Source organism: Sorex fumeus, unplaced genomic scaffold, assembly GCF_029834395.1.
Source record: "Sorex fumeus unplaced genomic scaffold, SorFum_2.1 ptg000003l, whole genome shotgun sequence".
Classification (NCBI taxonomy): Eukaryota; Metazoa; Chordata; class Mammalia; order Eulipotyphla; family Soricidae; genus Sorex; species Sorex fumeus.
Window position 1 is genome coordinate 20,539,139 of NW_026606060.1, and position 26,133 is coordinate 20,565,271.

General features: G+C 44.4%; 1 protein-coding gene across 1 annotated transcript in view; it reads right to left on the reverse strand.

Annotated features, from left to right (window-relative positions):
- Positions 1 to 21,477, reverse strand: part of LOC130025149 (immunoglobulin kappa light chain-like) — a 75,614-nt gene extending 54,137 nt beyond the window's left edge. The window contains exons 1-2 of the mRNA XM_056116099.1: positions 21,429 to 21,477; positions 21,025 to 21,318 (exon numbers count right to left, since the gene is read on the reverse strand). Of these exons, the coding sequence (XP_055972074.1) occupies positions 21,025 to 21,318; positions 21,429 to 21,477 (343 nt within the window). The remainder of the gene's footprint in view (positions 1 to 21,024; positions 21,319 to 21,428) is intronic.
- Between the last annotated feature and the right edge of the window lie 4,656 nt (positions 21,478 to 26,133).

Consider the following 26,133-nt stretch of genomic DNA (forward strand, 5'->3'; position numbering starts at 1 on the left):
CTCATACCAGCTATAGAAAACAAAGTATTTCACAATTCCTTTTCAGCAATTCTGATTACTGGGGGGGGGGGGTTTCTAAACAATAATGGTGCATCTTTATTCGAAATAATGAATGTAATCAATGTAGAGAAGAGTTAAGTAGAAATCATCTACCTCACAGGCATTGGGAGGGGGTTATATTGGGGTTCTTGGTGGTGAAAAATGAGTACTGGTGAAGGGAAAGGTGTTTGATCATTGTATGACCGAGACTTAAACCTGAAAGCTTTGTAACTTTTCCCACAGTGATTCAATAAATAAATATATAGGAAGAAAATATAAATAAATAAAATTATGGAAAAAAAGTAAGGTGGAATTTATGCCCAATTCAATCAGCTAATCAGTGGCTGAATAAATAGCCATACTCCTACATAAAAAAAATAAAGCATGGTGTCTAGACCTTCTAGAGTGCCCAGGCTAGTACATATGAAGTCTGAATGACACTGTCATCTACTTACTTCAGGAAAATAATCTCTGTAAATTTAATCAGCAGATCTGTTGTCATGTCTCTGCTGCTGTGATGAGATTGAGAATAATAGAGTTTAAACATGTTCATTTGACATGCATCAGAACTGTCCAGGCTCTGCAATGATGAACAGTGTCATTCAGAATTCATATGTGCTGGCACAGGCACTCTAGATGGCCTAGAAACCATGCTTTCAAAGACATTCTGACACAATATCAGCAGTGAAGGCGCCAGGAGGAGCCTCTTGGGCAGCCCTGCCTCACACAGCTGATCTCTGGGGGTTTATGTTCTGACCTGTGTCACTGTGGGAGGGTTACTCCAACTATGTTGACAGTAATAAGTGGCAGCATCCTCAGGCTTCCGGCTGCTGATGGTGAGAGTGAAATCTGTCCCAGATCCACTGCCACTGAACCGGGGAGGCACGTAAGTTGGTTGCCAAATGGATTAGGATCCTGGGAGCTTTTCCTGGTTTCTGCTGATGCCAGTTTAAACTACTGTAAATGTTCTGACTGGCCATGCAGGTGATAGTGACTTTCTCTCCCAGAGATGCAGACACAGATGGAGGTTGACTCATCTGGATATTACACCTGGCACCTGAGATAAAAATATAAATGGACGTCTATATCATTAATCATAAGTAAGATAATTTCCCTGAAGAGCCAGGAGTCCAAATTCATGTAAAGCCTCATTTCCCTCCTTACCCGGGAGCCGGAGCAGCAGGAAGCTGAGGAGCTGCACAGGGGCCGTCATGTCCACTGTGCGTGTGACAGACACTGACCCTGCAGGGTGACACAGACTGTTATTGAGTGTCCAGGCATGAGCTCTAAGGACTTGCAAATGAGAGGGGGCTGGGTAGGCTGGGCAGGCAGATGGGGGAGGGTGTGTGTGGGGACCAGCCCAGCTGCAGGGAAGTCAGGGGTGCAGGTCCCTGTGGGGAAGCAGAACTTTGCCCATAGAGAATATGATCCTCCATGGGCCCCAGAGGTCCCCAGTGTGAACATGAAGGCCAGGTCCATCGTCCTCTATGTTAGTATAGCTTCTTTCTCAGCCTCAGATACAAGCTCTGTCAGACCACATCAAAGACTTCCTTAGGAATTGTACACATTCCTTTCATTTCTCATCTCTGGATATAATTGAAGCAAGGGAGATTTTCACTTTGCTTTGGAATTGCATTATATTTGACTAAACTTTGTAAAGAATTAAAATTTTATGTTTTTCTATTTGATGGGGTGGGGACTATATGTCAGTGCTCAGAGAACATGGCAGTCACTGAATATCACATAGCCATCGGGATGAGCAGTTTAATGCTGGGGACCAAGGATGCAAGGCTATTGAGATGCTGCAGTGCTGGAACTGTCAAGCATTTATCTACAGGTGGGTCCTGTGCTCACATGTGGACCTCAGCTCATGCCTCCTGAAGGGTCAGTCTCCCTCACCAGGCGCTGTATTATTTTGCGTGAGAAATTGTTATTATTAGCAGACAGGAATTCAATGATTGAAAAGGATTGTACAGACATTTGGGGGTCTTGACTCATAAATGAGTGTCAAGACAAAGAATATCTGATAGTCCAAGCCATTCTCTTGCTCATCTCTACATCCTTCACCTGAGAAAACTGTCCATTACTTCCACATCAATATATAACAAAATTTTTCTTTCCTCATCTTGAAAAAATTATTTCCTATCTCTTGACACAGAACTGAAAATTCCTTGACCTCCTTGAACTTTCTTCCTATCTTTTATCCTCTTACACTGAGTTGGCCAGTTGAGAATGTGTTCTGATGCGGTGGCTGAGAGGGTCCTACTTGACCAACACCTTATTGAATATTCTCTGTCTCATCACAGGTCCATCCCTTGCTTGAAATCCTGGTGTTGCTCCAAAGACATAGGAGCTCTCAGACACCAGATGAAAGTCTTAGTGTCTTGAGAAGATTGACGACATTGAATGACGCCTCCTCATAGCATATGGGATTCACAGACACTAAACAAAGACCTGTATGAGATACCGTGTGCCACCTGGGGTGAGGCAGTCAGCGTGGGGCGAAGATAGAACTCACACAAGAAATATCACTCTGGGCTGGGGCAGAGATCCATGCTGGGGAATTCAGCATCTGGGGTCCTAAGGGTGCCATCCCGCCAACCCATCAACCTCACTGTTCTTTCATTCTGGAGACTGTCCCTGGAACTGCAAACCCAACTCTCCCTGCACAGTCCTATGATCTCCCCACCACTGAATTCAGCACCCAACGGACCCAACCAGACCTCCAGGAACCACTAGCCCAGCAGGTCATACACATGATAAAGTTCTGACTATCCTGGGGAGGGTCTGGAATGTTTCCCAGGAAGCTGCAGGTCCTAGGGGAGCCCTGCAGTGATCAAGGAATCTAGAGGAGACAGTTTCCTTTCCAGTGATCAGCCTGTGACTGGGGCCTCCCCGAGTTCTTATGTCAGACAGGAGCACCTCCCGGGGCTCCATTTCTGTTGGACCCAGGACAGGACCCTCCAGGGCCATTTGCTGCCTCACACCTGACTTATCAGAAGAGCTCTCCCCTCCCTGCCGCCATTGCTCTTGTAGCAGGATCCTGCTCCCAGTGGGCCTCATCTGCCCACCTGTGGGAACTTCAAAGTAATCCCTACTTAGTTACTGTTCCTGCAAGAAACTTTTTTTTTTTTTTATAATTTATTTCTTTATTGAATCACTGTGGGAAAAGTTACAGAGCTTTCGGGTTTAGGTCTCAGTCATGTAAATATCAAACACATTTCCCTTTACCAATACTTATTTTTAACCGCGAACCCCAATAAAACCCCACCTCCCACCCCTCCCAATTCCTGTGAGGCAGATGAGTTCTAGTTAATACTCTATCTACTTTGACTAGATACATTGTTTCGATAGAAGATGCACAATTATTGTTTAGAGTTTACGACCCCCTCCCCAATCAGACATGCTGAAACAGCGTTGTGAAATGATTTGCTTTCTACAACTTGGTTTAAGAATAAAATGATGTCGCGTGGCCTCGCGGTTTTGGATTTCTGCTATTTTACTTATTAACCCTGGAAGAATTTCTATTAAAAGTTAGATAGTTAAGAGATTGGTTTTTGTGCTCTGGAGTCGTGGCCGTGCTGGAGAGCCGCTCATGGGGTGCAGCTGGCGACCTCGGTCGGGCGTGAAGGACGGCCCATTACGCCCCCCTTCCCATGAGGTCCCTGCTGCTCCCACCCCTGGCTCAAACCTGCTGTCCACAAGGCTCCCGTGCGGCTGCCATCTTTCTTTCCAGAGAGGAGCAGGCGAGTGGGTCAACACCCTTTCCCCTCCGGGTCCTGCAAGAAACTTACCAACAAGGACTCTACACAGGGACTCATTCAGTTACAGGTCAGAACTTGGGGGTCGGCAAAGGGCAGGAGGTAAGAGAAACCTGGGCCCCAACCCTGCAGGCACTGCAGCCTCTGTGATGATGGATGACCTGGGTCTGTGAGTTGAGAACAGCAGATCAGAGAATCCACACCCTTCAGGCACCATCAGGGAGGAGAAGGAGATGCTGTGGGGCTTGTGTGGAGGAGAGGGAAGGGACGGAGAGAAGAGAGAGTGAGGTTTCAGAGCTGTTCCCCTGTCATGTTGCTAGGCCAACTGCTATTCACAGAAGCCTTGCAATCACTGTCCAAACTCCAACAGAGCACCAGGACAGAATGTAAGCAGAGATCAGAATCTGATTTTTTAAAAATTGTTTGATTTTTGTGTGCATGGATGTGGTATGAAAGCTGTTGCTTAGTTCTGGGTGAGTGTAATGGTCCCTCTAGGCAATTCTTGGCTAAGTTGAGTCAACCAATTCAGTGTAAGAGATGAGGATTTGCAGCTTTGGGGGACTTTTGATGCTGGGAACTACCAGGGCACCTCCACATGTGTATGTCTACCAAGGTCAGCCTGGTAGTACTTAGAATGCCCTGTAAACACTCGGGGAAACTATGGTGCCAGGGATCACCTGGGTGGATTGAGGCATAAACTACAAGCCCTGTACTTTCTCTTCTCAGTGGCTGGGACTGATCTCAGGGTGGGATGCTCCTCACACTCTCTGTGGCCCGGAGGTGACAGGGACCCTCCCCTGGGAAGCAGTCAGGGAGGCTGGAGGGGGACACACAATGTCCCTACTGACATCTAGTGGACAAGGAAACAGGAAAACCCATACATTAATACATGGAAGTTAGTTCACTCAGTCTGATGCATTTTCTAATCAGAGAAGCAAAACAGCCAACAGCTGACTCCTGACCTCAGCGCCCATCTCATCCTAAATCCAGGTCAGCTCAGCTGCCCGTTCGCGGCCCTGGGACCTCCATCTTTCCCTGCAGGACCCCAGATGTCTCCCGAGATGCCTGAAGAGAAGCAGTTTTGAGCGTCTGCCCTGCCCTCTTCACTCCTGACTGGGGCGCCCATCTCATCCCAAACCCAGGGTTCCGTAGAGGCGTGGCCTCCTCAAAAGTGGGTGTGGCCTCAAAAGTGGGCGTGGCTTAATTTCCGGCAGGCGGGCACTCACGGGGCCGCAGGTTGTTTTCCCATACTAAGGGACCTAGCCCCAAGGAATCTAGTTCCCAACCTACTCAGCAATATGAAGAAACAAAGAAAATCCCCAACACAAGGGGAGAATAACGAAAACAATCTAGAACATTCTGTCAATACAGCTCACCTAAGGGATCTCTCTGACATAGAATTCAGATACGAAGTCATGAAGATGTTCAATCAACTCAATGAAACAGTCAGACAGACAGCCAGTAACACCACAGAAAAAATCGACAAATTACGAGAAGAAATGAGAGCAGAAATGTCACGATTAAAAGATTCCATAGATGAAATGAGAAACTCAGTTTCTTCTCTTAAAAATAGAATGACCGCAGCTGAAGAGAGAATCAGTGAGCTGGAAGATCAGCTGCAACAAGCCAACACGCAACAACAAACAGTGGCAAGGGACCTCAAAATGGCTCTACAGAGAATCAGAGTCCTAGCAGATGATTACAAGAGGAACAATATTAGAATCATGGGACTACCTGAAGCTCAGGGAAACAATCCCAACGAAAAAAAAACACCGTCAAAAAAATCATTGCTGAAAACTTCCCAGAGCTGCACAATGCAGCCATTAAGGTTCAAGGAGCCCGAAGGGTGCCAGCTAAAAGAGACCCCAACAAAAACACTCCAAGACATATCATAGTTAGAATGATTGATACTGCCGATAGAGACACAATACTGCAAGCAGCAAGAGCAAAGATGGAAATCACATACAAAGGAGCACCCCTTAGATTCACAGCAGACCTATCAGAGGAAACCCTACAAGCCCGAAGGCAGTGGCGAGATATAGTCAAAAAACTCACTGAAATGAAAGCTTCACCAAGAATACTCTGTCCGGCTAAACTCTCCCTCAAAATCGAAGGAATGGTACACTATTTTATAGATAAACAGCAGCTCAGGAACTTCATAGACTCAAAACCAAACCTAAAGCAAGGCCTAAAGGGGCTACTATAAGAAAAGACAAACCCTACAACCACAACACACCGCACAGAAAGATGACACAAAACCCCATAACCATTCTCTCTCTCAATGTCAATGGTCTAAATTCACCATTTAAGAGACACAGAGTGGCAAAATGGATACAGAGACAGAACCCAACATTCTGCTGCCTACAAGAAACTCATCTCAACAGCCAGAGCAAACACATACTCAAAGTCAAAGGATGGAAAACAATCCTGCAAGCACACAACTCCCTCAAAAAAGTTGGGGTGGCCATACTAGTATCCGACAACATTAATTTCACCTTGAAAAAGATTAAAAGGGACAGTGAAGGCTATTTTCTCCTCATCAAGGGATACGTACAACAGGAAGAAATCACACTCTTAAATGTATACGCACCTAATGAGGGAACAGCTAAATATTTAAAACAACTGCTAACAGATTTTAAGGAGGACATCACTACCAACACAATAGTACTTGGAGACTTCAACATCGCCTTGTCACCTCTGGATAGATCAACAAGAACAAAACCCAGCAAGGAATTATTGGCTTTGAAGAAGTAATAGAAGAGAAAGGACTTATGGACTTATACAGGGCTTTACACCCCAAAAAGAAAGAATACACATTCTTCTCCAGCGCGCATGGAACATTTTACAAAATAGACCATGTGCTAGGACACAAAACATACCTCAACAGAATCAGGAAGATAGAAATAGTCTCAGCCATCTTTTCAGACCATGATGCACTGAGGATAGAAGTGAATCACACAAAGACACGGAGAACCAAATCAAACACCTGGAAATTAAACAACTCAATGCTGAACAACGAGTGGGTCAGGAACGAAGTCAAGGATGAAATCAAAAGATACCTGGAAACAAATGAGAATGAAGACACAAACTACCAGAACTTATGGGATGCAGTGAAAGCTGTATTAAGGGGAAAATTTATAGCTCTGCAAGCATATCTTAAGTCTATAGAAACGATGCACATAAACAATTTGACCTCACAGCTCAAGACCTTAGAAAAGGATCAACAGAAAGAGCCTAAATCAGGCAGAAGGAAAGAGATCATAAAATTTAGAGCATAAATCAATGACATGGAAAACAAAGAAACAATCCGAAAGATCAATGAAACCAAGAGCTGGTTCTTCGAGAAAATAAATAAGATAGATAAAACACTAGCAACACTCACAAAGAAACACAGAGAGAGAGAGCCCTAATAAATCGAATCAGAAATAAGAATGGGGATATCACAACAGAAACTAAAGAAATTCAAGAGATCATCAGAGACTACTTTGAAAGTCTGTATGCCACGAAACACGAGAACCTGGAAGAAATGGATAAATTCCTGGATTCCTACCATCTCCCAAAGCTGAATCAAGAAGATATAGAGTACCTGAATAGACCTATTCACATCAAGGAAATTGAAACTGTATTCAAAAGTTTTCCCAAAAACAAAAGCCCAGGCCCAGACGGATTTACTAGCGAATTTTTCCAAACATTTAAAGAGGACCTATTGCCAGTTCTTCTCAAGCTTTTCCAGGAAATTGAAAAAACAGAAACTCTCCCAAACAGCTTTTATGAAGCCCATATCACTCTAATACCAAAAGGAAACAAAGATATCGCAAGAAAAGAAAACTGCAGGCCAATATCCCTGATGAACACAGATGCGAAGATTCTCAAAAAAATACTAGCCAATAGAATTCAACAACTCATCAAAAAGATCATACATCATGACCAAGTGGGATTCACCCCAGGAATGCAAGGATGGTTCAACATTCGGAAATCAATCAACATAATCCATCATATCAACAAAAGAAAAGATAAAAATCATATGATCATATCAATAGACGCAGAGAAAGCATTTGACAAGATCCAGCACCCATTCATGATGAAAACCCTTGCCAAAATGGGGATAGAGGGGACTTTCCTCAATATAGTTAAAGCCATCTACCACAAACCTACAGCAAACATCATCCTCAATGGGGAAAAACTGAGACCCTTCCCCCTAAGGTCAGGGACGAGACAAGGATGCCCACTCTCTCCACTACTGTCCAATATAGTACTGGAAGTACTTGCAATAGCGATTAGGCAAGAAAAAGATATTAAGGGCATCCAGATAGGGAAAGAAGAAATTAAGCTCTCACTATTCGCAGAAGACATGATACTATACTTAGAGAACCCTAAAACCTCTACCAAGAAACTCCTAGAAACAATAGGCTTGTATAGTAAAGTGGCAGGCTATAAAATCAATACCCAAAAATCCATGGCATTCCTATATGCAAATATTGAAAGAGAAGAAAGTGACATCAAGAAAGCAATCCCAAATAATAAAACTCAGAGCAGAGATTAACGAGATGGAAACCCAAAAAACAATCCGAAAGATCAATGAAACCAAGAGCTGGTTCTTCGAGAAAATTAACAAGATTGATAAGCCTCTAACAAAACTCACAAAGAAAGGGAGAGAGAAAACCCAAATAAACTGAATCAGAAATGAAAAGGGGGTCATTACAACAGAAACTACAGAAATTCAAAGGATCCTCAGGGAGTACTTTGAGAAACTGTATGCCACGGAACATCAAAACCTCGAGGAAATGGATAAATTCCTAGACTCCTACAGACTCCTAAGGCTGAACCAAGAAGACCTAAATACCTGAACAGACCTATCACCATCAAGGAAATTGAAATGGTAATAAAAAGTCTCCCCAAGCACAAAAGTCCTGGCCCGGATGGGTTCACTAGTGATTTCTTCCAAATCTTTAAAGAGGACTTACTCCCAATCCCCTTTAAGCTTTTCCACGAAATTGAAATATCAAAAATACATCCGAACAGTTTCTACGAAGCAAATATCACACTGATACCAAAAGCAGACAGAGATACCACAAAGAAAGAGAATTACAGACCGATATCCCTGATGAACACAGATGCAAAGATCCTCAACAAACTACTAGCAAATAGAATCCAACTACTCATCAAAAAGATCATACACCATGACCAAGTGGGATTCATCCCAGGGATGCAAGGATGGTTCAACATTCGGAAATCAATCAACATAATCCATCATATCAACAAAAGAAAAGATAAAAAGCATATGATTATATCAATAGATGCAGAGAAAGCATTTGACAAGATGCAGCACCCCTTTATGATGAAAACCCTAGCCAAAATGGGTATAGAGGGGACCTTCCTCAACATAATTAAAGTCATCTACCACAAGCCTACAGCAAGCATCATCCTCAATGGGGAAAAACTGAGAGCCTTCCCTCTAAGATCAGGGACGAGACAGGGATGCCCACTCTCTCCACTGCTGTTCAATATAGTACTGGAAGTACTTGCAATAGCGATTAGGCAAGAAAAAGATATTAAGGCTATTCAGGTAGGAAAGGAAGAAATCAAGCTCTCACTCTTCGCAGATGATATGATACTATACTTAGAGAACCCAATAACCTCCACCAAAAAACTCCTAGAAACAATAGACTCGTATAGTAAAGTTGCAGGCTATAAAATCAATACCCAAAAGTCCATGGCTTTCCTATATGCAAACAGTGAGAGAGAAGAAAGCAACATGAAAAAAACAATCCCGTTCACAATTGTGCCCCAGAAAATCAAGTACTTAGGAATCAGCTTAACTAAGGAAGTAAAGGACCTGTACAAAGAAAACTACAAAACACTACTTCAGGAAATAAAAGAGGACATGAGGAAATGGAAAGATATCCCCTGCTCATGGGTCGGGAGACATAACATTGTCAAAATGGCAATACTACCGAAAGCATTGTATAAATTCAATGCAATCCCTATAAGGATACCCATGACATTCTTCAAATAAATGGAGCAAACACTCCTGAAATTTATATGGAACAATAAGCCCCCACGAATAGCTAAAGCAATTCTTGGGAAAAAGAAAATGGGAGGAATCAACCTCCCAAACTTCAAACTGTACTACAAAGCAGTAATAATTAAAACAGCATGGTACTGGAACAAAGGCAGAACTGCAGACCAATGGAACAGGGTTGAATACACTGACATCTCCCCTCAATCATATGATCATCTAATCTTTGATAAAGGTGCAAGTAATGTGAAGTGGAGTAAGGAAAGCCTCTTTAACAAATTGTGCTGGCATTACTGGACGGCTACATGCAAAAAAATGGGCTCAGATCTCTGCCTAACACCATGTACAAAAGTAAGATCAAAATGGATTAAAGACCTCAACATCAGACCAGAAACCATAAGGTACATTGAAGACAAAGTTGGCAAAAGCCTCCATGACATTGAAGCTAATGGTATCTTCAAAGATGCCACGCCACTGTCTGAGCAAGTGAAAACAGAGATAGATAAATGGGACTATCTTAAACTAAGAAGCTTCTGCACCTCCAAAGAAACAGTGACCAAAATACAAAGACAGTCTACAGAATGGGAAAGGATATTCGCCGAATACACATCTGACAAGGGGTTGATATCCAGGATATGCAAAATACTGGTTAAACTCCACAAGAAGAAAACATCCAACCCCATCCAAACATGGGGCAATGAAATGAACAGAAACTTTCTCAAGGAAGAAATCTGAATCGCAAATAAGCACATGAGAAAATGCTCTACATCATTAATCATCAGGGAGATGCAGATCAAAACCACAATGAGATACCATCTCACACCTCAGAGACTGGCCCACATTTAAAAGAACAAAAGCAACCAATGCTGGCGCGGATGTGGCGAGAAAGGGACACTCCTTCACTGTTGGTGGGAATGTCGACTGGTTCAGCCCTTCTGGAAAACAGTATGGACGATTCTCAAAAAATTAGAAATTGAGCTCCCATTTGACCCAGCAATACCACTCCTGGGAATATATCCCAGAGAGGCAAAAATGTATAGTCAAAGTGACATCTGCACTTGTTTGTTCATTGCAGCACTCTTTACAATAGCCAGAAACTGGAAGAAACCTGAATGCCCAAGAACAGATGACTGGTTAAAGAAACTTTGGTACATCTACACAATGGAGTACTATGTAGCTGTTAGAAAAGATGAAGTCATGAAATTTACATACAAGTGGTACAATATGGAAAGTATCATGCTAAGCGAAATGAGTCAGAAAGAGAGGGATAGACATAGAAAGATTGCATTCATCTGGGGGATATAAAGTAACAAAGTATGAGATTAATACCCAAGAATAGCTGAGATCAGCACCAGGAGGATTACTCCATAGCTTAGTGGCCAGTCGGGTATCCTAGAGGAAAGGGCAGTTCAGATAGAGAAGGGAGCACCAAATAAAGGATGTTTGGAGGATCCTCCCAGGAGGGGAGATGCATGTCGAAAGTAGACTATGGACTGAACATGTTTGCCACTCAATGCCTCTTTTGCAGACCACAACACCCAAAAGGAGAGAGAGAACACAGGGGATTGCCCTGCCACAGAGACAGGGAAGATGGGGGGATGGGAGTGGGAGGGATATTATCCATGGTGGTGGAAAATGGGCACTGGTGTAGGGATGGGTATCTGATCATTGTATAATTGAAACCAAAGCACAAAAAATTGTAAATCTACAACTGTAAAAAAAAATAAAATAAAATAAAGGGAAAAAACCAAAAAAACAAACAAACAAACAAAAAAGAAACTTTGGTACATCTACACAATGGAGTACTATGTAGCTGTTAGAAAAGATGAAGTCATGAAACTTACATACAAGTGGTACAACATGGAAAGTACCATGTTAAGCGAAATGAGTCAGAAAGAGAGGGATAGACATAGAAAGATTGCATTCATCTGGGGGATATAAAGTAACAAAATATGAGATTAATACCCAAGAATAGCTGAGATCAGCACCAGGAGGATTACTCCATAGCTTAGTGGCCAGTCGGGCATTCTAGAGGAAAGGGCAGCTCAGATAGAGAAGGGAATACCAAATAAAGGGTGTTTGGAGGATCCTCCCAGGAGGGGAGATGCATGTCGAAAGTGCACTATGGACTGAACATGTTTGCCACTCAATGCCTCTTTTGCAAACCACAACACCCAAAAGGAGAGAGAGAACACAGGGGATTGCCCTGCCAAAGAGGCAGGGGGGGATGGGGGGATGGGGGTGGGGGGGATATTATCCATGGTGGTGGAAAATGGGCACTGGTGGAGGAATGGGTATCTGATCATTGTATAATCAAACCCAAGCACAAAAAATTGTAAATCTACAACTGTACCTCATGGTGTTTCACTAATAAAAAAAATAAAAATAAAAAAAAGAAAGCAATCCCATTCACAATTGTGCCCCAGAAAATCAAGTATCTAGAAATCAGCTTAACTAAGGAAGTAAAGGACCTGTACAAAGAAAACTACAAAACGCTACTTCAGGAAATAAAAGAGGACACGAGGAAATGGAAAAACATCCCCTGTTCATGGATGGGGAGAATCAACATCATCAAAATGGCAATACTTCCCAAAGCACTGTACAAATTCAATGCAATCCCTATAAGGATACCCATGACATTCTTCAAAGAAATGGAGCAAACACTCCTGAAATTTATATGGAACAATAAGCCCCCACGAATAGCTAAAGCAATTCTTGGGAAAAAGAAAATGGGAGGAATCAACCTCCCGAACTTCAAACTCTACTACAAGGCAGTAATAATTAAAACAGCATGGTACTGGAACAAAAGCAGAGCTGCAGACCAATGAAACAGAGTTGAATATACTGACATTTCCTCCCAAACATATAATTATCTAATCTTTGATAAGGGGGCAAGAAAAGTGAAATGGAGCAGGGACAGCCTCTTTAATAAACTGTGCTGACAAAATTGGACGGCTACATGCAAAAATGTGGGCTCAGATCTCTGCCTAACACCATGCACAAAAGTAAGATCAAAATGGATTTATGACCTCAACATCAGACCAGAATCCATAATGTTTATTGAAGACAAAGTCGGCAAAACTCTCCATGATATTGAAGCTAATGGTATCTTCAAAGATGTCACGCCACTGGCCGAGCAAGTGAAAATAGAGATAGACAAATGGGACTATCTTAAACTAAGAAGCTTCTGCATCTCAAAAGAAACAGTGACCAAAATACAAAGACAGCCTACAGAATGGGAGAGGATATTCACCAAATACACATCCGACAAGGGGTTGATATCAAGGATATACAAGGTACTGGTTAAACTCCACAAGAAGAAACCACCCAACCCCATCAAAAAATGGGGCGAGGAAATGAACAGAAACTTTCGCAAAGAAGAAATCCGAATGGCAAAAAGGCACATGAGAAAATGCTCTACATCACTAATCATCAGAGAGATGCAGATCAAAACCACAATGAGATATCATTTCACACCACAGAGACTGGCCCACATCCACAAGAACAAAAGCAACCAATGCTGGCGCGGATGTGGCGAGAAAGGGACCCTCCTTCACTGCTGGTCGGAATGCTGGCTGGTCCAACCCTTTTGGAAAACAGTATGGACGACTCTCAAAAAATTAGAATTTGATCTGCCATTTGACCCAGCTATAGCACTTCTGGGAATATATCCCAGAGAGGCAAAAAGGTATAGTCAAAGTGACATCTGCAATTGTTTGTTCATTGCAGCACTCTTTACAATAGCCAGAATCTGGAAAAAACCTGAGTGCCCAAGAGCAGATGACTGGTTAAAGAAACTTTGGTACATTTACACAATGGAGTACTATGTAGCTGTTAGAAAAGATGAAGTTATGAAATTTACATACAAGTGGTACTACATGGAAAGTATTATGTTAAGCGAAATGAGTCAGAAAGAGCGGGGTAGACACAGAAATATTGCATTCATCTGGGGAACATAAAGCAACAAAACGGGAGACTAACACCCAGGAATGGCTGAGATTAGTACCAGGAATTTTGCTCCATGACTTGAAGGCCAGCCACATGTGCTAGGTGAAAAGAAAACTCAGATAGAGAAGAGAGCACCAAATGAAGGGTGTTGTGAGGACCCTCCCAGGGTGGGAGAAGCCTGCTAAAAGTAGTCTATAGACCAAACATGATTGCCACTCAATGCCTCTCTTGCAAAACGCAGTACCCAAAAGAAGAGAGTGAGAACAAGGGGGGATACCCTGCCACAGAGGCAGGATGGGACTGGGGGGATGGGGTGTGGGGAGATGCTGGGACCCGTGGTGATGGATGACGGGCACTGGTGGAGGGATGGGCACTTGATCATTGTATAACTGAAACCGAAGCACAAAATTTGTAAGCCTATAACTGTACCTCATGGTGTTTCACTAATAAAAAAAGGAAAAAAAACAGCCAACAGCTTTATCTCTAAGGCCATATGGGACTTTTAGCCAATAAGCCAAGGATGAATCAAAGGGTCTTTTCCTCAGCATTCAGAACATCATGGGATGAGGTTGAAGAGACTAGTGAAGCCCATCACCCCTCTCCCTGTCCCCCTCACACACATTCCTGTGCCCCTGAGGCGGACCCTGCCCAGAGATACCGGGATGTAAAGCCTCAGCTCAGACTCCCCCATAGGAACACATGGCTGCGGGTTCACACCCCACACATGGGATTCTCACACTCCTGGAGGTTGGAGAGTGAACTTGGAGAATCAAGGTTCCTCAGGTCACTTCCAGTGAGACCCTCTTCCTGTCAACAGGAGTCCCTCTCTCCTCTTGTCCAGCAGGTCTCTCCTGGGTGGGTGTTTGATGGGATAGAGGGGTTCCCTGATGTTCTTATATTCCCATCTAATCTCCTTCATGTCACCTCCCGCATTTTACCTGAAGTGATTTGACAGATTTATGAATAATAAATATCGGATCAAAAACAGTTCATAGTACAAAGGCATGACAGGACTTCTGTAACATATTATTTTGTATATTTGTTTAGTTATTTCTTTTTATTGAATCACAGTGAGATCCACAGTTACAAAGTTGTTCATGATTGGGCTTCAGTCATACAATGTTCCAAAGCCGTCCTTCGGTGTGCATTTTACACCATCGAAGACAAAAGGACTTCTATCCCCACACCAGAAAAGGTGAAAATCTCACTCCAACTTAGACTCTAAAAGCTTCATACTTTCCCACCACTCCAGAGAACCTTTGTCCCGGCTGACAACAGGCCTGACTCAGTATTTCTAAGATCCAGGGACCCTCTTGTCGCTTCTGGGGTCAGTCTGTCATCTAGTGGCCAATGTGTGATACAGCAACTTAATAGGTCTCAGGTGCTTGATCTCTGTCATCCTGGGGAATCTCTCCAAATCTTTGGAATAGACTATAAAGGCCATCACCAAACCAGACTATATGGAAATGGGCCTCACTGAAGCCAACTGGTTTGGCACCTTCAACCTCCATTCATCAGGTGTCGGTCACAGAGAATGAGACAAACAGACACACAATGAGACAAACAAACACACATTCAAGTACTGTCCAAGCTTTAGGGTGGTAGGGCAGGTCCAGTGAGATAACAGGAAGCCATTTATTCAATGTGATGTCGATCCCTCCAAACTGGGTCTCAACACGTGAGTCAGTGTTTAAGTTGGCAGGGACATTAAGGACAGTTGGTGAGCAGATCCACTTTCAGTGGGTGCATGAGGAGTAGAGGCTGGGGTGTCTCACAGAGACAATCAGCAGGCACCCTAAAGTAGAAAGACTGAACGCATTCTTGTGATTTTTTGCTGAGTTTATCTCTACCCCTTAAAGATCCTTAACCTTTTTATTCTAACCTTTTCTGAGTGCTGCCTTTGGGAGCATTTTTGTGTGTCTGATTATAGACTCTCAGACCTAACACGTTTTGCCCAGGGAACTATCCTGACCTTTGTATTTGTGATGATGGGACAATTTCACACAAGAGTGTGTGGGGAAAAAAGCAAAGTAGTTCACATTAATAAACTGTCAACTAGATGAGGGTAAATAGCATGTGACTAGGACTTTAGAGGAGATATCAATCAAAATGGAAAAGTACTGGGGACTGTGAATCCCATGATATGTTACAGATGTTATTTTTGAAAAGGGAGGAGTGACCCAGAGATGAGGAGGAGCCTGTAAGGATAATGGCCCACGTCGGGGAGGGATGGCAGAAAGCAGAGGGTTCCTGGCTCCTCTCTAGAGGGGCTAATGCAGCCTCATTCCTCTTCTAGCATAACCCGAACGGCTCTGAGAACCTCAGTAGATGCACCACTGAGGAGGCCTCATAGTCATGAGTTCTAGACCAAGACAGATGAAGTTTATTCCTATGACTCTATGAGAAAGCCAGGCTATAATTCAACCATTTTGGCACAGAATGCTTTCTTGGTGTGTTATAATTCAAACCCAGAGGTTCATACATGGGAAACATGATTTTTATATCCAAGTTTCATGCCTGGTTCTAGAGTGATTTTTGGCTTGTGTTTTTCCAATGTGTGACTCTTTCTACAAATTATTGTGTAGGAGAGACTTGAAATGCAACTAGAACAACTCAGTATTAGCTTTACTTCTGAGGTCATTATATTAAACTATGCAGTTGTGTCTTAAATGCAGCCATTCTCTCATCATAAACTATATGACTCTGTTGTAAACAGAGAGTTTGTAGAAAGTAATAACACCAGGGCTACCAGGCTTCCAATTGTTAATCACAGAGTAGGTCCCCCGCTCATGTCACCAATCTGGGGTGTCAATGACAAACATGGATAAATCTTGTTGTGGGGCTGGAGTGATAGCACAGTGGTAGGTTGTTTGCCTTGCACGCAGCCAACATGGCTGACCCGAGTTCGATTTCTCCGCCCCTCTCAGAGAGCCCGGCAAGCTACCGAGAGTATCTCGCCAGCATGGCAGAGCCTGGCAAGCTACCCTAGATGTATTCGATATGCCAAACACAGTAACAGCAAAGTCTTCAATGGAGATGTTACTGGGCCCGCTCGAGCAAATCGATGAACAACGGGAGGACAGTGACAGTGACAGTGGGTAATTGTAACCTGCCCTCATATGTGCTGCTTCCTGTAGGGAACAGAGACCCTTTCCTTTGGGGGATTGGAGAAAGATGCTGCATGCTTTTTTGGGGAGGTGTAATGTTGTAAAACAAAGTTGGAGAAAGAGCACACAGAAACAATTGTAAGGTTTGTCCACCCTCTAGTCTTTGTAGTGAGTTGTGCTGCCTGTTTTGAGATTGCTGAAAGTGCTGCCTTTGCTTGAGGATGAATGACTTTGTTCCAACATGTTTACTGAACATTTATTGGATGTTTCTTTGGGACTAAGAATGTGATTGTGCTGTTAATTTATAACTGACTACATATGAAATTGATAGTTACTCTAATGTATGATTTTATCTGTAATCAGCAACGTGCCAAGGCCTCTGGTACACCTACCACCCTGCCCAGGATCATGAAGGGTGTGTCTGCAGTACAGCAGGGGCTCTCATGATCCACAGCCCACAGCTGAAGCCTCCTCCCCTGAGACCTTTATCTCACTTAGAATCTGAAACTCACTGCTACTGTCTGCTCACCAGCAAAGAACAAGTGTGGGCATCTGGCCCAGGCCATGTGGGAGGCTTGTTTTGGGCCTGTATTTCTGTGGATATAAAATTCATAAACTGCATGCAGTAGTAAACTCCAATGTCCTCAGGCAGACAACTTATACTAGACTCATATCCCCACTGGAAAGAACCTGATCGTTTGTGTAAAATCAGTCTCTGAGAAGCTACTTTCATACATTTACCCTCACACCCACAGGATCTGGTGCCCCTCTTGGTCATGGTACACTAACTCAGTTATTGTCCCAGCACTTCTAAGATCCAGGCTCTGCCTTGTCAGTTCTGGGTTCTGTCCCCCATCTAGTGGCTGTTTTCTGATACAGCAGCTGAAATGATTTTCAATGCTTGTACCAGTGATGCTGTTAGAGACTTCTGATAAGTGTTTGAAATACATAATACAATATATATTATCAGTTCATTCAGTAGGAACAAAAATGACTCCCTGTCTAAATAAACTGCTCAACTACTTGGGAAGTAATAACTAACAGGGGGCAGGAAATCAGGAGGGATGTGTGTCACCAGGAGTTAAGTGCTAGTTTCTTTCATCCTCACATGACGTGGATATAATTTCAGGAAGATTTTCAGGAAGGAGGAGGAAATGACAGGTGAGCATGGGAAAAATGCCAGGGAGCAGAGGGATCCTGACTCCTGATGTAGACTTCTCAACCCAGCTTCATGCCTCCTCCAAGAACCATCCGGACCAGATCAGAGACCCATAGATTCTACACCAGTGAGGAGGCCTCTGTGCCATCAGCCTATGGACACGCTGTTTCTGTCCATAGGCTTATGCCTATGCCAGTAGCTGCTTCAGAAACCGAATGAAACAATCAAACCATTAGTGCCCAACAGAAATATTTTAATTTTTAGATGTCCTAATGAACTGGGGCCTCAGACATGTGAAATGTAATCCACATCATGTGAATCACTAGACACTGAGATGAGATTATTGGCACTAGATTATTTTTAAGCATAATAAAACTATGCTCTGAGAATAGCCGTGCCCACATATGGACTTTGGATACTTGAAATGTATCATGTGAAAATAATAGCTGATTTTTAAATATAATTAAAAATATTAGTTTAGTCCAATTTAATTCTTTCCAAACTATTGAGCCACATTAATTGTGAGATTTAATGCAGTAAAATCCAGCCACATCGCCAGGACAACAGGTGATATATATATTCCTCTTCCCTTCAGCCAACTGTGTGTGATATTTGTGTCAGTGTGGATGCTACATGTGGCAGATCTCTGGAAACTTCCTGGGTGTCTGCTTCTGTTGGACGCATATGGAGACTCTCTTGAGCCCCTGAGGGAAGCTGGATGTTGGGCTCACAGGCTGCACTAGAACCCAAATACAGAGACGAAACTCCAGGGAGTCCCTGTGTTGATTGTGTCCCCAAGGTCTTGCTAGTGCCATTGATGTGCTAGAGCAGTCAGAGCTGTGACACTGCATGAACTGAGCCAAGGTCTCATCTCAGTGTCCGGGTCACAAACACCTGCCCCTGAGCCCCCACATTCCCGTTCTCAGCTGGAGCCAGAACCCAGGGTCTGGGGGACTCAGAGCCCGTGTTCAGGGAACAGCAACTCCATGGCCCAGGGGCTTCCTGCCCACAGGCCAGGACCAGTTTGGCAAAGGCTCTGAATGGTTGGTCTGTGCTTAGGGAAAGTGGAAAACAAAATGTGGAATGCAGATCCGACTTCTTTCAAAAAGAGGTCAACATTTTTCCCACCAATGTCAACCCATATTTTATGTTCCCATTCTAAGGATTCAAATCCAAGGAAAATCAATAGTGCTAGATAGTGGTGGGATTTTGGCCAAATAAAGTGGGAAAATATCACAAATAATGTGGAGTTTTCTAAGGTAACAATAATTTCCGTAGATTTACATTACCTCCGAGAGTGTCAGGGAAGCTCAAGCAGTGTGATCCAGGGTGTTTCCCATGAGGTCTCGGTTATAGACTTTGGGCTAAGTATGGGGTGTTGACATTTTCCTTTTTTTGATATGATCTCATAATTGCCTGAGTTTCCCTCCCTTCTTACCCTGAAATGAAGTTTATACCCCTTTACACATTCAAGGGCTGGAGCAATAGCACAGCAGGTAAGGCTTGCACGCGGCTGACCCAGTCGGCCAAGGTTCGATTCCTCCACCCCTCTCGGAGATCCCGGCAAGCTATCAAGACTCTCTCGCCCACACGACAAAGCCTGGCAAGCTTACAATACCCGTGATATATTTGATATGCCAAACACAGTAACAAGTCTCACAATGTTACTGAGCCCGCTCGAGCAAATCAATGAACAACAGGAGGACAGTGCTACAGTGCTATACATTCAAGGGGATACAGGATAGTATATACCACAGTTCCTGTCACTAAAATTGTTGTATTTCCCATTAAAATGTCAGAATCCCTCAGTCAAGGGAGTATATTCAGTCCTCCTCCCCCCGCCCCCAACACCCGCAGGATTGTGAGGTTTTGTCCCCTGGTAAGACACAGTCTCTCTCTCTGAACCACGTCAGACAGGACATCATGGCAGAGGAGAATGCACCCTGTGAGACGCCCTCAATGTGAGGCTATGAAGTGGCTCAGGTGTCATCAAAATTGGGGTGACAATATGTGTGATTATTAGAAAACATCCTTTAAAACATGGGTTCTAGGCCTTCTAGAGTGTACAGGGCAGCGCTTATAAACTCTGAATGACACTGTCACCTACTTCACTGTATCACTGTATCACTGTCTTCCCATTGTTCATGGGTTTCCTCGAGCAGGCACCAGTAAGTCTCCATTCGTCCTAGCCCTGAGATTTTAGCTAGCGCCACATTGGAGGCTCTTTCAGGGTCAGGGTAATGAGACTCATCATTGTTACTGGGTTTTGGCATATTGAATACACCACGGGGGGCTTTCCAGATTCTCCTGTGAGGGCAGGAAACTCTCAGTAGCCTACCGGGTTCTCTGAGAGTGAGAACTAGACAATAGTTCCCATGCTTCCGGGAGCTTGGTATTATAGTCTCTGGACGTTTATGGGAATACACGGTGCCCTGGGCAGTTGGTGGGAGTAATGCTTCGCTACTGGAAGACAGTGGATATGGGTGAAGGAAGCCCACTCCCGATCTGAGATCTCAGCCCCAGGGGTCTCGCACACCTGAGTTCCTCTGCCAGTTCCTTCCTGCGTGAGGCTCATCGGAGCATGTGGACAGTGGCCTTAAGCATGGCTGTAGCTGGTTCCAGAGGTCTTCAGCTGCCGGAGCTCTGCTCAGGGTGGGGAGAGAAGCTCAACCCGTCCCCCTCCAAGGGGTCCCATTGAGGACAGCCAGGCACTAGGTCAGGAGACTCACTTTAACTGTCACCTAATTACTTCAGGAAAATAATCTCTATGAATTCAATCAGCAGTTCTGTTGTCATGTCTGTGCTGCTGGGATGACAAGGAGAATAATGGGGCCCCCAAATGCTCCTTTGATGACCCAGAACTGTCTATCATTGCACAGCCTGGCTGCATCTGACACACCCTCAGCGGGGGAGGCACTTGGAAGAGCAGCTGGGGCAGCCCAGCCTCACACAGCTGATCTCTGGTGGTTTATGTTCTGGCATGTATCACTGTGGGAGGAGTATAACCTTGTTGACAGTAGTAAGTGGCAGCATCCTCAGGCTTCAAGTTGCTGATGGTGAGAGTGAAATCTGTCCCAGATCCACTGCCACTGAACCGGGAAGGAACATCTGGTTCTAAATTGGTTGCATAATAGATGAGGAGCCTGGGAGCTTTGCCTGGTTTTTGCTGATACCAGGATAAGTAACTTTTAATGTTTTCACTGGCCTTGCAGGTGATGGTGACTTTCTCTCCCAGAGATGCAGACACGGATGAAGGCTGGGTCATCTGAATATCACACCTGGAACCTGGGGATTAAAATATAAACAAACATCATCAGCACCATTCATTGTACTTTAAATTATTTTCCCTGAAACATGGGTAGCACAATCTAGTAAACCCTCCTTTCCCTTCTTACCCGGGAGCCAGAGCAGCAGGAAGCTGAGGAACTGCACAGGGGCCCTCATGTCCACTCTGGGTGTGTGGCAAAGACTGACCCTGCAGGGTGACACGGACTATTATGGAGTGTCCAGGCATGAGCTCTGAGGATTTGCAAATGAGAGGGGCTGGCCAGGCTGGGCAGGCAGAGAGGGAGGATGTGTGGGGACCAGCCCAGTTGCAGGGAAGTCAGGGGTGTGGTTCCCTGGGGGAAGCAGAACTTTGCCCACAGAGAACATGCTCCTCCCCGTGACCTAGAAGGTCTCCAGTGTGAGCACAGAAGTGCGAGTCCCTGGTCCCCTGAGAGTCAGAACAGGGCTTCTTGCTCTCTCTGCCCAGGGACAGGCTCTGTCAGACCACAGCCACACAGACACTCTCAGGAATTATAGATTCCTTTAATTTCACATCTTTGGATCAAATTGAGGGCATGGAATCTTTCATTTAGCTTTGGTATACTGGTATTACTTGTTTTAGAGATGTCATCACTGCCAACCAAAAACGTTTATATAAACCTGTGGGGCCGTGATTGCTTAACAAGCCATGTCCAAATACATTTCTGAGAAAGTCTCATCACTTCCACCTCAGCCTCAGATTGTGGGGTTTGTTCTCCACATTGAGAAAAGTTCTCTGCCTTCCCAGAACCACCGACATGTACATAACATGTTATGTACATAACATGTACATAACATACATAACATAACATGTACATAACATGTACATAACATCTCTGGATATTCTTCCATGTTTTTCAGTCCCTCTTTCTCTCAAAGATTCCCTTCTGAGCTGACCAGATGGAAATGAGTCCAGAAGGGATAGAGGAGATGAGTCTCCTCCACCGAATTCCCCTTGAATGCACTGTGCTCCCTCAGCTCACATCCTACACCATACATGTCTTTTTCTTCTTTTTTGTTTTGTTTTGGTTTTGGACCACACCCAGCAGTTCCTACAGCTTATTTCTGGCACTATACTCTGGAATAACTACTGGCAGAGCTTGGTGGTGGAGGTCTGGGGTAGCAGATGAAGGATTAGCACACAGAGGTTGTCTGAGCGCCTGTGGCAGCTTCTTCTGATGGTGAGGAGGGGACAGAGCAGCTGCCACCATCCTGCAGAGTCTCAGGAGGAATGGGCTGAGCAGAAGCTTCAGAGCTAGATTCAGTCTCTGATGCTCTGAACACTCATATTGGCCCTGCAGGGACTCTGACCTTCTCCTGGAACAGCCAGGGGGACTGGAGGTGGGTCTCATTGTGTTCCCCATGGCATCGAAGTGGAGCAACATAAGGACACCCAAAACATTACTATCTGATATCCCATACTCCCATTGAATTCCCCTCCTGTGAGCTTGTTTTACCTTAAGTGACTCTACTGCTCTATCTCTGAAACATTACAGAGGAACTTAAGTCAAATTATGTTCAGTAATGGGGGATCAAAAGTCCACAGCAGAGAGGCAGGACAGGACTTCTACCCCACAGCAGGAAAGGGTGAAAATCTGGCTACAACTCAGACTCTAACAGCTTTCAGACTTTCCCACCACAGCCTTGTCCCTTCTGACAATGGACCTGTTACTGTCTCAGGGTTTCTAGGATTCAGGGTCTCTCTTGTTATGTATGGGATTTGTCTGCCACCTGTGGCCATTGTTTGACACAGCAACTTAATAGGTTTCAGCTGATGATGATCTCTGGGCTGCTGCGATTTAGAGAGACTTTCCCAAGTCTTTAGAACAGATAGTGTAAAGTCTATCAATAAGCCAGAGTATACAAAAATGTACTTTGCTGAAGCCAATCAGATTTTCACCTTCAACCTCAGTCCATCGGTGTCAGTTGCTGAGAATGAAACAAATAAGACACACAGCGATAAACAAACACACATACAAGGACTGTACAAAATTTCGTGTGGCCTGGGCACTCGCAGGGAGCACACAGGAAGCCATGTACCCAATGCAATAACATCATCAACTTGGTTCCCAACATGTGAGCCATTGTTTGAGAGAGGCATAAAGGGCAGGGAGTATCTCCACATTCAATGAAGAGCAGAGGTTGGACTATCTCAGAAACACTCAGCAGGAACCTTCAAGCATCAAGTCTGGACTCTCTCTCTCTTTCTCTCTCCTTTACCTATGTTGCCCTCTACAACTCAAAGACACTAAACGGTTTAATTTATCATTTTCAGGTACACTTAAGCTGTTTGGGTACATTTCTCTATGCCTGGTTATATACTTTTAGATATAATCTACATGATAACTTTTCAGTATCTGTATTGCAAATCATAATACCCAAAAGAAAGTAAAGAGAGTAGAGAATGAGAGAGAGAAATGTGACTGTCATAGAAGCAGTGTGAGTGTGTGTGTGTGTGTGTGTGTGGGGGGGGGGCTCTGTTTTACCCAGGGGACTATCCGGACCTTGGACTTTTCCCTAAAGGGGTAGTTTCACACAACATTGTGAAAAAACCAAAGTGTTCATATTCCTAATAGAATGGTCAACAAGGGGAAACGACTATCAGGTGATGAGGTTTTTTCCCCTCTTTTTATTTTTCCCACCCCACCCTGCTTTTATGATAGTCACTTCTCTCTCTCTCTTTCTCTCTCTCTCTCTTTGTCTCTTTCTCTCCTCTCTCTCCCTCTCTTTAGCAATATGGTTTGCGACACTGTATCACTGTATCACTGTCATTCCATTGTTCGGCTATTTACTGGCACCAGTAACATCTCTATTCCTCCCAGCCCTTAGATTTTAGCAGCCTCTCCTTACTTGTCTTTTCCCAACGATTGGGAACTCTTTCAGGCCCAAGGGACCCAGCCCCGTCAGCCGAACTACACTACCCATCAGCCTCCACGCTCCAGGCTGCTTTCTGGACGCTGGGGGTAAACCTCAAGCATGAATGAAGTAGTCCCAGGGAACCCAGGTAATGAGGAACATTGTGAGCTTGGACTCTGGACTTAACGGACCCGGGAGCAGAAATCCTCTGCCCACTTCCCCCAATCTCCAGTGACCTAGGGGTCACACCCATTAGCCACTCCCTGCAGGCACCAGATAATCTCCTCATCCGCCACTTTCCAGAACTTCCGGCTGCTCCTCCCAGATGGGAGTATAAAATGAGGACCCCATAACCATGCCACCGAACTCCACACCAGGTTGTTTCCACTTAGGGCATCCCAGAGTAGGGAGGGTGAGAGCCCTCCCTGCCCCATGGGACCCAGCCCCGGCAGCCACCTCCACTACCCAACCACCGTCATGCTCCAGGAACTTTCCGAACCAGGCGCGACACTTTATAAGACACTTCCTGCCCATTTTTCATAATTACCACACCATATTTGATAGGGTTCAGACAGTAGGCAACAAATCATAGAGAGAAATTTATAAATATATGCCTCTCGGAGAGCCCAGCAAGCTACCCTGAGTATCCCGCTAGCACGGGCAGAGCCTGGCAAACTCCCCGTGGCATATTCGATATGCCAAAAATGGTAACGACAACAGGTCTCATTCCCCACTCTGGGGCGCCCCGAGTGGAAACAGCCTGGTGTGGAGTCCCTGGTTCACAACACAGATACTGAAAAGTTATTATGTATATCCCTTTACCTGCTTTCAATGCTTAGTTTTTATCCTGAGTGAACATTTCCAATTCTTATAGTCATATTTGAGGTGACTGGAGTTAAAGGAGAAGTGAGAAATAAATAGGCAAGTAATACGGACAGTGATTCCAGTATATGTCCAGATCTTATTTTTGAAAAGTCAAAAAGGCTCCTCCTCATCCCAGAGATGATAAGGATGTAAGGATAATGGCACAAGTGGGTGGGATGACAGAAAGCAGGCTCCTCTCTACAGTGGCTAATGCAGCCTCATTCCTCCTTCCAGGATAACCCAGACCAGTTCTGAAACCACAGTGGCTGCACCACTGAGGAGCCCTCTGGATATTAGCTCTAGACAGACTCATAAGTATGGTTTCTGTGGTTTCACGAGAGACCAAAATTAATAATTCAACTATTTTTGATCTAGATATTCGCCAGACACAGTAACAACAAAGTCTCCAATGGAGACGTTACTGGGCCCGCTCGAGCAAATCGACGATCAACGGGAGGGCCTTTCTTTGATCTAGAATGCTTTAATGCTGTGTTAGGATTCAAGCCCAGGGCCTCAAACATGAGAAACATGTTTTCTAAGTCAGTTATATGCTTGGTCCTAGAATGATTTTGTGCTCTTGCTTTGTGTGTGGTCAAATCTCGTTTGACCCATGACAGCCCATATGGTTGGTCCCCGAAGTTGGGTCAGGAGTGATCACTGAAGGAAAAAAACAGAGTAAATTCTGAGAACTGCTAGGTGTGGCTCCAAAACAAAGGAAATATTATTTAAAAACATCTATTTATTTTGGGGGCCCCTCATGTCCTGTTCATAGGAACCGATGGTCACTGTGAACAATACTCAGCCATCTGGCTGAGAAACCCAGTTCTAGGACCATTTGGCTTTCTGTGTTTCTGATCAGAGTAAAACCAACAGCAGCTTCATCCTAAAGGCAAGGTAAGGCTCAAAAACCAAGCTGAGCATGAAGCCTGAGCAGTCAGAGTACAGGATAGGAAAGGTAATGGGATCCCTCCATACCTGAGGTGCCCCTGAGGCAGCCCTGCTCTGAGGGTCCAGGGATGTGAAGCATCAGCTCAGGCTCTCTCACAGGAACAAAGAGGCTGGGGGTCTCATCCC